The 13580-nt window shown below is 39.7% G+C and overlaps 1 protein-coding gene across 1 annotated transcript; it reads right to left on the reverse strand.

The window, feature by feature from the left end:
• Positions 1 to 1228: 1228 nt before the first annotated feature.
• LOC148047138 (uncharacterized) lies at positions 1229 to 10890 on the reverse strand. The gene is made up of 6 exons (XM_087708324.1): positions 10498 to 10890; positions 8191 to 8682; positions 7863 to 7986; positions 7606 to 7688; positions 3939 to 4065; positions 1229 to 3324 (listed from the first exon to the last, which is right to left on the reverse strand). Exons 2-6 carry the CDS (start codon positions 8644 to 8646, stop codon positions 2138 to 2140), a joined length of 1977 nt encoding a protein of 658 aa, XP_087564450.1. The 5' UTR covers positions 8647 to 8682; positions 10498 to 10890; the 3' UTR covers positions 1229 to 2137.
• Between the last annotated feature and the right edge of the window lie 2690 nt (positions 10891 to 13580).

Raw genomic sequence — 13580 nt, forward strand, 5'->3', positions numbered from 1 at the left:
GTAGGAACAAAGAAACAGGATTTCCTTCCCCGCGGCTGCGGAAAAAAACGGATCCGCCCAAGGCTTTTCCTCGCATGGGACCTCGATCTCAAAAAAGGATGGCAGGCGGAAGCCACTGAGGCCGGAGAGCTGCGCAGATGCATCTGCCGACACAGACACCAAAGGCTCCGGGCATCTTCGTTCTCTCCAGGCTTTGCAAAGGTTAAGGAAAACGAGTTCGTCCCCGTAGAAAGGCCATATTGAGGAGTGGGTGGCCCTTCCGGCCTTCTCCGCTGTCCTGGTGGACTCCCCTCAGGGGAGAAAAACCACCTATGAGGCATCCTGCGAACCTTCGGAAGAACCGTTGAAAGGGGCGGGGCTACGATTTCCCGCCTGTCTGTGAAGAGAAATCGAGCTACAAATCACCTCTTCTGGTAAAATAACAATATTATAATAGTAATATAATTAAATAGTAGTAGTGCCGAGGGATTCTGCCCTAAAGTCCTTTTCAAGGATAGGACTTGCCTGCTCCTGTATTGAAGATAATACGGTACTAGCAAACATTGTTCCTGAGGAATAGTGGTTTAAAAGGGACAGAAGATGATTGCTGTGACATCTCTGAGGAAAAGCTGTGGGAGTCCTGAAGGAAAGAAAAATCCAGAAGGAATCGAATTTCCCCAGTGGGAATGTTTCTCAAAGGCATCCAACTCATTTTTTTTTTTAAAAAGCTACCTCAGGAATTGCAGAAGTGTGGGGAAATACAGATAGTCCTCAACTTACTATCACAACTGAGCCCAAAATTTGTTGCTATGGGGTCATTAAAAGATGATATGTATTTTGGTATAAACATCCTGTGGTGGGACAGTAACTAAAGACTTGGCAGTTATATTAAACAAATAATGTTTAAAAATGCCAAGGCAAATCGTTTAGGTTGCCAGCAAAGCCAATGATATGGTTACAAGTACCGGTAATACTTCAGAGATAGCAATAGCAGTAGACTTATATACCGCTTCATAGGCCTTTCAGGCCTCTCTAAGCGGTTTACAGAGAGTCAGCATATTGCCCCCAACAATCTGGGTCCTCATTTTACCCACCTCGGAAGGATGGAAGGCTGAGTCAACCCTGAGCCGGTGAGATTTGAACCGCTGACCTGCTGATCTAGCAGTAGCCTGCAGTGCTGCATTTAACCACTGCGCCACCTTGGCTCTTAAGTAGCCACAAGACTATTTCTGAAATGAAGACTGTACAAATTCTTTATTATTCAACAGGGAAACACTGAAATATCATTTTCTTGATAACTTAATTAGTTTCTGAAATAGGATTCTGATTTCTGATAGGATAAACATAAACAATTGGATAAATGAATATCAATATACATTCTTAAATTTTGTGATACTGATATTAAAAAATAATCCAGCCTAAAAATTATGGAGCAGAGCTATATAAAATGTATATTCTCTTTTAGGTGGATACATTATCTTAGGGATCTATTGAATTCAATTCTTAAATATCAACTCAATTGTTTCCTTTACTAATGATTTGTTCTTCATATGCTTGATTAGATGCTAACAAAAAAAAGTGTGAAAACCACTCTTGCCTATTCCAAATCTTTTCCTAAACAGCTGAATTGGATGATATTTTCTACCAAGGTAATTTATTTTTTCATGCTCAAGGGTTCCAGACACAAACCTATCCAAGCCCCCAATCATTTGAATGGCTGCTTTTGAACTTTGCCTATTTAATAGCTAATTAAGAAAATGAGCAGCCTTCGCATTGCATTTTCTTCCAGTGGCCTCTGAATATGGTTGATCAAAAGAGTTTCTCTTACATATCCAATTGTGGGTTATTATATTCAAAAAGAAATTGGACCATAAATTTAACACAACATTTTCTCAATAAATGTAGCAATAGCACTAGACTTACATACCCTCTATAGAGCTTTAATCTCCTTCATTTGGCCCATCTATTTTATTATTTCTCTTCCCCTTCCTTCACTCTTAAGTCATTTTTTAGTAATCATAATCCACCACATTTCCATTTTGACACTGTGATAAAAAATGTAACCACTGAAGTTCTTTCCACACTACAAGTCTGTATATGGGCCCACCTTCAAGTGGCTCTTTTTATGAGTTCACTTCTGAATAAAGCTCCTTTAGTGTTATATGCTGGTAGGTTGATTCTCCCTTGTGTGGTTCCTTTTATGAGAAGAGAGGGAATTGCTGTGTCTGAAACTCTTTCCACACTCCTGGCACTGATATGGTTTCTCGCCAGTGTGGATCCTCCTATGTGATTTAAGGGAACTGCTTACAGTGAAACTTTTTCCACAGTCCACACAATGATATGGTTTCTCACCAGAATGGATTCTCCTATGTGATATCAGGGAACTGCTTCTGTTAAAGCTCTTTTTACAGTCTGTGCATTTATATGGTTTCTCCCTTGAGTGGATTTTCTTGTGCATACTAAAATAACTGCCCTGTCTGAATCTCTTGCCACAATCCATGCATTGATACGGTTTCATCCCTGTATGGATCCTTTTATGGGAAGTAAGAGAAGTATTGTAGTTGAAACTCTTCCCACACTCCATGCATTTATATGGTTTCTCTCCCGTATGGATCCTTTTATGGATAGTAAAGGAACCACTGGCGGTGAAGCTCTTTCCACAATCTATGCATGTGTATGGCTTCTCCCCTGTGTGGATCGTTTTATGAGAAATGAGATCACTGCCTCTATTGAATCTCTTTCCACAAACCATACATTGATATGGTTTCGTTCCTGTATGGATTCTTTCATGGGAACGAAGGGAATTACTACGGTTGAAATACTTTCCACATTCCTTGCACTTATATGGTTTCTCCCCTGTATGAATTGTTAGATGAGACGTAAGGCTCCTACCGCAAATGTAGCTTTTTCCACACTCCATGCATTGGTATGGCTTCTTTCTGTGGACCCTTGCATGGGAAGTAAGACCACGTCTCATTGTAAAGCACTTTTCACACTCCATGCATTTATATGGTTTCTCTTCTGTATGGATCCTTTTATGGGAAGCAAGGTAACTCCTAATTGCAAAGCACTTTCCACATTCCATGCATTGATATGGTTTCTCCCCTGTATGTATTTTTTCATGGGAAGTAAGACGCCACTTCATTGGAAAGCTTTTTCCACACTCCACGCATTTAAACCTTTTCTCCTTTGTATTGATCCTTTTATGAGAAATGAGATCACTGTCTGTATCGAATCTCTTTTCACTCTGTAAGCATTGTTTTTGGAATATCTCTTTTTCAGTTTCAGTTCTTTTAAAAGAATTCACACTTGGTCTTTTATGATCCTCTGGTTCCTGCCTGTCACCTGTTCAGAATGAAAAGAAAGAACACAGAAAAAAATGAGTTATTTAAGTTCTAAGTCTTATTATTATTACTAGTATCTGTTTGAAACAATGTGAATCCACAGTTGCCTCTTTTTTAGCTGGTGTTAGTCTTCATATATACCACGTTCTTCCCTAGAATGTCATGATGTGTATGCATAGTACATTTTTGGATCCAAGCATTGCTGCATTATGCAGAATAGCAGAGTAACAGAGTTGGAAGGCACCTTGGAGGTCTTTTAGTCCAACCCCCTACTCAAGCAGGAAACCCTATACTATTTCAGACAAGTGGTTGTCCAATCTAATCTTCAAATGCAATTCACTGATCAAATTATTGTCAATGTGCAGATATTTTTTTAAGTGACATCCCTGACCTTTTGGAAAGTCACCCAGCTTACCTTTTATTATAATTATTTTGATTAAAATAGCCATCCATCAAACTTATGTGGCTCTAGATATAATACACATACAATTATTTCAGTTCTCTCCAGGAAAAGTACAGACATGAATGTCCTGTGAGAAATCGATAAGCTGCTTATCTCTTATTAAAATATATCTTCTCCAATAATTTGAACCCAGAGCAAAAGGGATTCCTTACCCACGGACTTCACATTCTTAGCATTTTCCAGCATGACCTCTCTATATAGGGATTTTTGGTCAAAATCCAGCAGAGCCCACTCCTCCTCAGAGAAAAACACTATTACATCTTCAAAGGAGACAAGAACCTAAAGTACAAAAGCATTCCTTGTTAATGTACAGTTCCAGAAAATATTTGCAAAATCTCTATCCTAATGACAAACTTTTGCTGATTCTGTTGGATCTTTAATCTTACTTAGTGATGGCAACCCTAACATCCTTCTTAGACAATTCCAGAGACAAGTGCAACTTGCACTCTAACATTCCCTTGGTCCTCCAAGTATTTAAGATATTTGTATTCCACATTTTAACCAATGCATTATGTTATTCATTAGGACACACTGTCTTCATTGGACAACTGGATGTGTCAGCCTCTGCTTCGCTTACTTGCTTTTGACTGCCATGGCAATGGGGGGGGGCATGGTATTTGGGATGGGAATAAATGGTACAGGAGGGATAATAAAAAAGGAAGTTTTGTTCTCACCATCTTCTGTGCATGCTGATGGCCGATGTTTGATCCTGGTCTAGGCCAACTGTCCTGCATACCAACCTGTTCTGCCCCCCCCCCCCTTCACGGCTCTTAACAAACGCAGGCAGGCAACTTAAAAGGAAGTCTTTCTTTATCAGTTCTCTGTTCAAACTGGCTTCGAGCCCAAAAATAACATAAATACAAGTCTCCGACAAGAATGCAAAACAAAGCAATGCACTTCTCCAGTGTAGCCATGAATCAGGGTTACAAGGAACAGAAAGCACTTATCCAAGTGTAACAAGCAATGTTGTACGAACCAAGAAACCCACGAAAGAACGTATGTTGACTCCTGCGACTGGGGCGTGGCAGCATCCGTCCTTTTATCTCCAAAACCCCACTAACGAGCCCCAGCTGCATCGTTAATCTTGCATTCCGAAAAGACTCACAGTGGACATCTGCTGAGTCACAACACCAACCTTATGATGCAACCCACATGACACCTAAGCGAGTTGCAGATTGGGCAATGGGGTGAGGGTTGTTGGAGGGAGGGGGCTGGGCAAATGTTTGATATGTATGATTTCACGCTTTTCTGACTCAGATCTTGCTTTACTTTGGTGCTATATATTCATAACTAGTAAAAGTACTTTTAATTCCTAAACAATGGAGTTGAGAGGTTTTGTTCTTGGTTACTGAAGGAGGCACGCCTGACAGGATGGACAATTGTTGGGAGAAGTCCTCCAGAAGTAATTTGAGATGTTATGAATGTACGAATGACTGTATATCAGATTAGTAGAAAGCTGCTGGGGCGGGGCTTGATGTCGTGATGACACGACATGCAATCTTGGGGCTCCAGGATTGCTGTCGATATCTCTGTTGCTGGACAGTCCTTTTTGGATCTAAACCTTTCTGAAGGAACGGTGATAGAGAAGAGGAGGTCTTGCTGATCTCAAGGACATTGCAAAGTCCCTGATCAATCCAGGAGAAAGCTCTTTTTACTGGCTACAAGAGAAGCAGTCAAAATGGCTGCAGAAGATTGGGACAGTCCCCTGAAATGGAAGCAGAAAAGGAGAGACTGTGTGTCAAAATGGTGAGAAAAATCCTTATTATTAGAGAAGAGAAAACCCAAAAGACTTAGTTAAAATAAAATTGAAGACAGAAGGAAGAAAGCAGCAACTTAACCCTGGTTTAAAACTATCGTGTTATCTTTTTTCCTTTAATTTTGTTTGTTTTCTATGGATGGACTTTTTACAAATGCCTCTTACTTTTAAACTGGACTGGTCTTTTTTTCCCCTTCTTCCTCTATATTTCTTCCATTTTTTGAATTTGTGGATTAAAAGTTTCTTTCCTCACAAGGCTCGGCTGGATCATAATCTTTAAACATTTTTTTTCCTTCTCTTCCGGAGTTCGGAGCTTAGAAAGAGAGGCAAAAACAGAGGGAAAGAATGTAACACTGCCATCTAGAGGCTAGAGGCTTGGCAACATACAAAGCTACTGGCTTTGTTTACAGAAAGGGTCAGTGGCTATACAGGTGTTTCTTTGAAGGAAAGAGAAAGCTTTGACCTGAAAAACTTTACTGAATTTGTTTGAAACCTAGCAAAAGCCTTGGATGTTTTAGTGGCCGTGTCTATAACCTGGAAAAATGGCCCAATATGAAGAAGAAAAGGGACTAATATTGCAAAGAATTATGCTAGAAATTCAAAAAGTCTTAATAATCACAGAGAGAATTGAAAAGAGACTTGAAGTTATAGATCAAAATACAGAAAGTATGGAGGGAAGAGTTGAGAATACTTATAAAACAATGATGAAATTTGAGGACAGAGTTCAAAAAAACCACAGAGAAATATGAAAGTGATAAGAAAATTGTTGACACTGACAGCAAATCGAGAGTGGAGAGAAATGATAAGTGCGAAATAAGGAAAGGAAAGATCGATGAACTGGAACTCTATCTCAGATATCAAAATATAGATGAAGAAAGGGGAGAAAATTTGGCAGAAACAATGAAAGTAATTTCGGCAGAAGCACCGATAACAAAAGTCAAGCTGATGAAAGGAACAGATAGAGGGTTTTGAATCTTTATAAGATATGCAATGAATAACAAGTTGTCAAGAGAAATCCACATAAGACTTATCAAGAAAACACTTAGAATACAGATTCTACAAATGGCAAGAGATATTGGACTGCACTATTTCTGGAAGGATACAGGATGATGAAATGAAATGTCACAGTAAAATTTAGTTAAATGCATTTAAATTTTGAGTACTATGTATAAGACAAAGTAATAATAGCTATAGCCAAATAAATGATTAAGAATGATAATAAAGCATTTATATATATACTAGATTGATAATATGAAATTTTATACAAACTGTAAGTGAGGATGATGGAGATGATGTTGAAAAACCTTTTTATAAAAGATAAATAATTCTATATAGAATAGAATATAAAGATGTAATATCATCTGATGATTTCAGGATGATGTAATGAAATGCCATAATATAAATTTACTTCAAACTTAATGTTTCACATAAAAAGGATGTAATAATAGCTATGCTTAATGGCTGTTTAACAATTATAACAATTTGTATACATGTATATTAGATTGATGATACTAATAATGGAAAAAACATGGAATTGAAAATTATTAGAGAATGTTATCAATGCTAAAATAATAGAATATTTAGAATAGGATATAAAAAATTCTTTATTATTGGACATATTGAAGATGATATAATAAATCATTATAATATAAATGGATACATATTTAGAATACCTTGTTTAAAATGGAGAAACAATAGTGATAATCAAACAAATGAAGTATAATAAAAATGTATACAAAGATATTTGATTGACAATATGTGAATTTTGATAAAGCTCAAATGATGACTATGGAAAGGACGCAGAAAGACCTTGTAACCAATCGACACACTGTATGCAGTTGAAGAGGTTTTTATGTTATATGTTTTGTATGTTTGTGTTTGTTTGAAAATAAAAATTTTATTTAAAAAAAAGATTACTGGAAAGCTGCTTATGCTTTGAAAAAACTGGTAAGAATAGAGCTAATAAACTAGCTATGGAAAAGATATTCAGATCACTCTGGAGAGAGTTGCATGTTCTTTGAATAAACCATGTGGCAGTTTGGGAGGTGGAATCTTCCTCCTACCTGAATTGGAAGTAGAACTGTTGTTTCTGCTTCATCATAAAAAGGAGACCTTTCCATTGGTACAGGTGCAATTGTTTCATTTTCTGAGAGAAATAAAGGCAGAGGAAACAAAACATGTTTTAAAAGAGCTGGAGAAAAAACATGTCCAAAGGCCAACAAATACACAGTATTAGTGTAAAAGAAATTTATGAATAAAAAGGGTTCAGATACTAGATACTCCTGAGGACTCCAATAAATCAAAAGGAACCTTCTTTTACCTGACCGTATCTTCTGAGATGAGTCTTCCTGAGAGATCCCTCCTAAGACCGGATCTTGAAGGAGATGTGGCACATTCTCTGGTGCTTTAGGTTGGGTGGCCACCTCCATGAAAGGCTCATGAACCTGAAATAGCAGTCAAAAGAAAGAGACCATTACTGGCCCTTGCCCAAACTCTATAACCCCACTGGAAAAGAAACATACCTGTACTTGGAAACTATCAGGCAAGCTAGGATAGAATCACCTATCTAATGAAGACATGATTTTATTAAAATTGTTCTGATTATATTAGAATGGAAATATGTAAGAATTCATTCATGTTCATCTCACCTGTTGCTTTCTCTGTAATGTCTGCTCCACATCACTCTGGAGCAAGTCTTCAATCAGGGTCATTGCCTGGGAGATGGTCTCTGCTCTACACTTCCAGACCCAACCCTCCATCTCTGGGGGCAGGATACCCAGGGACTGTTGCAGGGCCACCAAGTCCAGCCTCTGAGCTTTCATGCTGTCCTCTTCTCTCAGCCATTGACCATAAAAATGGTGGAGTCGGCTGCATACTTCTTGGAGTCCCTCAACATCCTGATAACAGAGCTCCCTGAAAGGGCAACAATGGACAAAGCAATGGGTGGCTGCTTCTTTCAGAATGTTCTGCCTGGTTCTTGCTGATTGTCCAAATAAATCCAAAGGCTCTTCTAAATCTACAAAGCCATTTTCATTTATGGGAGCAGAATGGGAAGGAGAGCCCCCTTCAGATCTCTTCAAGGATGAGTAATTTCTCCCCTCCATGACTGGATTCTATAGGAAGTATCTTCAGTTTCCAGGCTAAAAATGAAAATGAGCAGAAACCTATAATCTAAACACTTGACAAGAACTTTCTTTCATTATTAAATATGTTTGCAATCTACATTCCTAAATCCACAAGAGTTGACTCTGGGTGGTTTGCAAAGAGAAGCACCGAAGTATAAAACACATCAAAATTTTGAAGAGACAATTAAAAAAAAAAAGTTTTTGCACTCTGCAGACCTCCCAAAAACGGGCCTTTTTTTTTTTTTTTGCATGCATAGCCTTTAGGAGGCTTGTAGAGTGCTGCTGGGGGGCAAAAAGGAGCAAAAGATGGTCTGTTTTTTGGGAAATGGGCCCGTTTTTTATCAAAAAAAAAAGGCATGCATAGCCTTTAGGAAGTTTATAGAGTGTTCCTGGGGGCTGGGGCATAAACGAGCAAATAACAGCCCATTTTTTTGCTCTTTTTTGCCCTTCCCAGCCCCCAGGAGCACCCTGGAAGCATCCTAAAGGCTATGCACAGCCATTTTTGGCAAAGGAGGCAGGGTTTCAGGAGGCCAAAAATGCTGTATTCTGGGTATAAGATGCACCCAGATTTTCACCCTTTTTTTTTTGAGGGAAAAAGGTGCATCTTATACTTGGAAAAATATGGTAATAACAAAAACAGCATATCACAATATTAACGAAAGATAGTTGCAAAGGGATAGCAAAATTCTTATTCATTAGACACAATATATGTCACTTCCACCACAGGTACACATAGGAACAGAATAGAATAACAGTTGGAAGGGACCTTAGAGGTCTTCTAGCCCAACCCTGTTTAGGCAGGAAAACCTATACCATTTCAGATAAATGGTTGACCAATCGCCTAAAAACCTTCCAGTGTTGGAAGAAATGTCCTTCTGGGTTCAGTTCCAAGTGGGGAGGAAGACACTGGAAACATGGTGGCTGTTTGAAAGAAGGTTTTAATGGTGGACAGGATCACATGCTTCAAGATCTTGAAGAAAAGAGCGAGGAGATGCTGAGATCCCTGGGTTTTATGCTCTCTGGGCTTTTGAATTTGAGCTTGTACTCTGACTGGTTGTCAGACTCCAATGGGCCATGCAGGGGCAACTCTCTAGGCTGTCTTTTGTGCCCCAAGCTTGATTGAGCCTTGCTGGCTGCTGTAATCTTCCCAGGTGCCATGTGGTGAGTTTCTGTTGCTAGATGGGTCCTATTATGGCTCTGCCTGAAGGAGGTAGATCTTTGTTATGTAGAATAGACTGATCCAGGCCTTAAAGGCCCATTGACAAAGGTCGAGTGGGGGGGGGGGCTATTAAGATTGAGTCTGTTTCCTGCCTACAAACATTTCTCCATTTCTCATCCTAGGAAATTCAATATTCTGCCTTTTTAATATTACCTAGGATATTTCATTCTTCTAGGAGAGGGGTGGGTGCTAACTTCCTACACAGTGGTGGAGCATTCTGGAGGCAAGTCGTTCCACTGGTTAAATATTCTGTCAGGAAATTTCTCCTTCATTCTGGGTAACTTATGTCCTTGATTAGTTTCCATCCATTGCTTCTTGTCCTGCCTTCAGGTGCTTTGGAGAATAACTTGACTTCCTGGCGGCTGCTGAGATATTGGGATATCAGAAAGCATGTGCAAGTCTCTCTTGAAAGTTTAGAACCCTTGTGTTTTGGGATTTCCTTTTCCTTTTACAAATAGGTGCCACCTCAGCTATCAGGGGAATATTGACCAGGGATCAGCTTGGACCTTCTGCAGAAGGCAATATTTTCTTGCCTCCAGTCCAGGAAGCCCTGATCATCTGACGTGCAAATGCTTCAGATGCAGTACCCAGACACCCAGCCTTGACCTTACCTGGTTCCTCCGGAGCTGAGTTTGTGCAAAATTCAATTTTCACCCAGAAATAGACCTTGCAGAAATAGACACCCTCCGCACTGTGTAAAAAGTGAAGCAGATGAGTGGAAGTGAAGCAGATGAGTGGAAGTGCCGTAGCTGGAATCTTGGGAGGGTTTAAGTTAGCCTAGTCATAGTGGATCAAAGAAGCTCTCTCGGGATCTAGGTCCAGGAAGGAGGTGCTTCCCAAGCCAGGCTGCTGTGTGGATGGATGGACGGATGGAAGAAAGAAAGGAAGGAAGGAATTTATTGATTTCTCGCCCAGACTTGGTGCAAGAAGAAAAGCGCGCAAGGGAGCATTTGTGAAAGGATGTTCCGCGTTCGTTTCCAAGGTTCGATCCGGCGTTTGGAGAGAATGCCGGTGCTGGAAAGCGGCGTGAGAAACGTCACTTCCTGCTCTCTCCTGCAAACACCGGGCAAGATGCTTTCGGGAGCAAAAGCTATTCTCTGCGAAATCCAGTTTTTTTTTTGTCTCTGTGTGTATAGAGTGCGCCCCCTATGGGATGCTGAGTGTGACACTGGACGAGAAATGAGTTGGGAACCCAGGGCCCTGCTCAAGCAGGAGATCCTATACTATTTCAGACAAGTGACTGTCCAGTCTCTTCTTAAAAACCTTCAGTGATGAAGCACTCACAACGTCTGAAGGCTAGCTGTTCCATTGGTTAATTTTCCTCACTGTTAGGAACTTTCTCCTCAATTCCAGGTTGCTTGTCTTCTTGATGGATGGCATGGGTGGCTCTTCTCTCCATGTGAGACTCGGTTGGAAAACCATCCCCAGTATACCATCATCCCCAGCCCTCCCTCTACTCCAAGGTCAAATCAGGTCTGGAAACCACATGGAAATCCTTAAAATCCTCACCCTTAAAACCCAAATGAAGGTGATGACTTACCTCTCTCCATATTTTCATTTGTAATACTGAGTTGAAAATGAACAATTGAGCAGGAGATGAACTCCAAATCTTTGTTGGAATGATAGCTGAATTATTAGACAAACGATGGAAAAACAGGTTTAGCTCCTTTTCAAAAGATTCTACTGTCCTTACTGAGAATTAAAATTTTTATACGTGCAATTTTTCCACATTGCCTTTTCCTCAAGAATATCACTTCTCCGAACCTTTTCTGCCCACACAGCACTGACCCATAAACCATGGTTTAAAATATTCACCAACTTATGACCACAATGAAGCCCAAATTTTTCATTGCAAACCAAGACACTTGTGAATTCTGTCCTACTTTATTACCTTTCTTGCCACAGTTGTTAAATGAATCACTGCAGTTATTAGTAATATAATAAGTGAATCTGGCTTCCCCATTGATTTTCCTTGTCAGGTCGCAAAAAGTGATCACATGACCACAGGGATGCTGCAGTGATTGTGTGGAAAATGGTCATAAACCACTTTTTTCAGTGCCATTGTAACTTTGAAGTCACTAAATGAATTATTGTAAATTGAGGACTACCTGTAAATCTTGATTCTCATGACAATATTAAGCCACAATGGGATCATTTAATACAAAGAATGCATTAAATAATGCCTTACTAGTAAATCATGGTTAAGGGAACTCTGGGCCCAGGGAGAAATTCTGAAGAATATTTACCAAAATAAAGATTTAGAGTTTAAGATAGAATAACAGAGTGGAAGGCACCTTGGAAGTCTTCTAGTCCAACCTCCTGTTAGGCAGGAAACCTAATACTATTTCAGACAAATGATTGTCCAATTTCTCCTTTAAAATCTCCAGTGTTGGAGCACCCACAACTTCTGGAGGCAAGTCATTCCACTGATTAATTGTCCTATCAGATAACATCTCCTTATTTCTAATGAGGTTCTTTCCTTGATGTTTCCATCCATTACTACTTCTTCTGCCCACAGGTTGACCCTTTTTTATGGAGATGGTTGTCCAGAGGGCAGTTGAGGGCAGTTGAGGGCAATTGTGGATGTTGGCCAAGAGCCAGTCTGTGGTTTCATCTTAAGGGAACCCCTGAAGTCCCATGACTCTCTGAAACTTCCCACTTCAACTGCTATTGTGACATTTGGAATATTCAGGAAGGGGAATGTTTGAAGGGATGGAGCTAACAGTTCCTCTCTGCTTGTGGAGAACATCTAACGTACAAAAAAAGGAATACTGTACATCTAGTAAAACACTCCAGTAATCCTGTGTGACTCTCCCCAAGAGAACTTTTCAGCTTTTGTACTGAAGATATTAAGAAACACTTTTGTTGAGCAACAGCCTCTGATCTGAGGGGATAAAAGATGGGTTTCTCTGGCATCCAGTGTGTGGCTGTGTGAAGTTATGGAAGAGCAATATGGAGGTCCTGCGAGGGGTGGGGGGAATACTGAAGTAAATCATGTTGCTAAATGAAAAAGTTACCAAATAACCAACTTTTATCACAACAAAATTGCCTCAGGAAACAGAAAAGTGAAGAAACTGTGATGGCAATTTCCTCTGTGAGCAAAGTCGAATTCATTTAATGAGAGAAAACAGCTACGTAAATATAGGAGCAGTTTAATAAAGGAATTTGAGGAGAAACATCCATAGGAGGAGGTGTTAAATACAGAATTAACAATGATCTTCATAAAGTATGAAATTAAGACAAGATTAAACCTAAAGAACTTGCAAGATGGGATCAGTGTAAATTTTCAATGGAAGACCAAAGAAGCCCATATTGAATGAAGATCAGAGATTGATGACAATCATAGCATTTTCTTACAAATGCTATGAAGCACATTGCTGTAGGAACGACTTTCTTTGTTCGGTTCTGGATCTCCTTCATTGGACCCTAACATTAGGGTAAGTAAGAGCCGAGGTGGTGCAGTTGTTAGAGTGCTGTACTGCAGCCACTTCAGCTGACTGTTATCTGCAGTTCGGCTGTTCAAATCTCACCAGCTCAGGGTTGACTCAGCCTTCCATCCTTCCGAGGTGGGTAAAATGAGGACCCAGATTGTTGTTGGGGGCAATATGCTGACTCTGTAAACCTCTTAGAGAGGGCTGAAAGCCCTATGAAGTGGTATATAAGTCTAACTGCTATTGCTATTGCTATTTTGTGA

This window comes from Thamnophis sirtalis, unplaced genomic scaffold (genome assembly GCF_051295495.1).
Source record: "Thamnophis sirtalis isolate CommonGarterSnake01/CBP01778 unplaced genomic scaffold, rThaSir2_p1.2 scaffold_3, whole genome shotgun sequence".
In the NCBI taxonomy this organism is placed as follows: Eukaryota; Metazoa; Chordata; class Lepidosauria; order Squamata; family Natricidae; genus Thamnophis; species Thamnophis sirtalis.

Excerpts from the sequence above, each read along its gene's own strand:
- LOC148047138 (XM_087708324.1), bottom strand. The coding sequence starts at position 8,646 with ATGGAGGGGAGAAATTACTCATCCTTGAAGAGATCTGAAGGGGGCTCT. Across the intron at positions 7,987-8,190 it reads CATTACAGAGAAAGCAACAG|GTTCATGAGCCTTTCATGGA; the intron begins GTGAGATGAACA and ends CTGCTATTTCAG. Across the intron at positions 4,066-7,605 it reads CAGTTCTACTTCCAATTCAG|GTTCTTGTCTCCTTTGAAGA; the intron begins GTAGGAGGAAGA and ends TTTGTACTTTAG.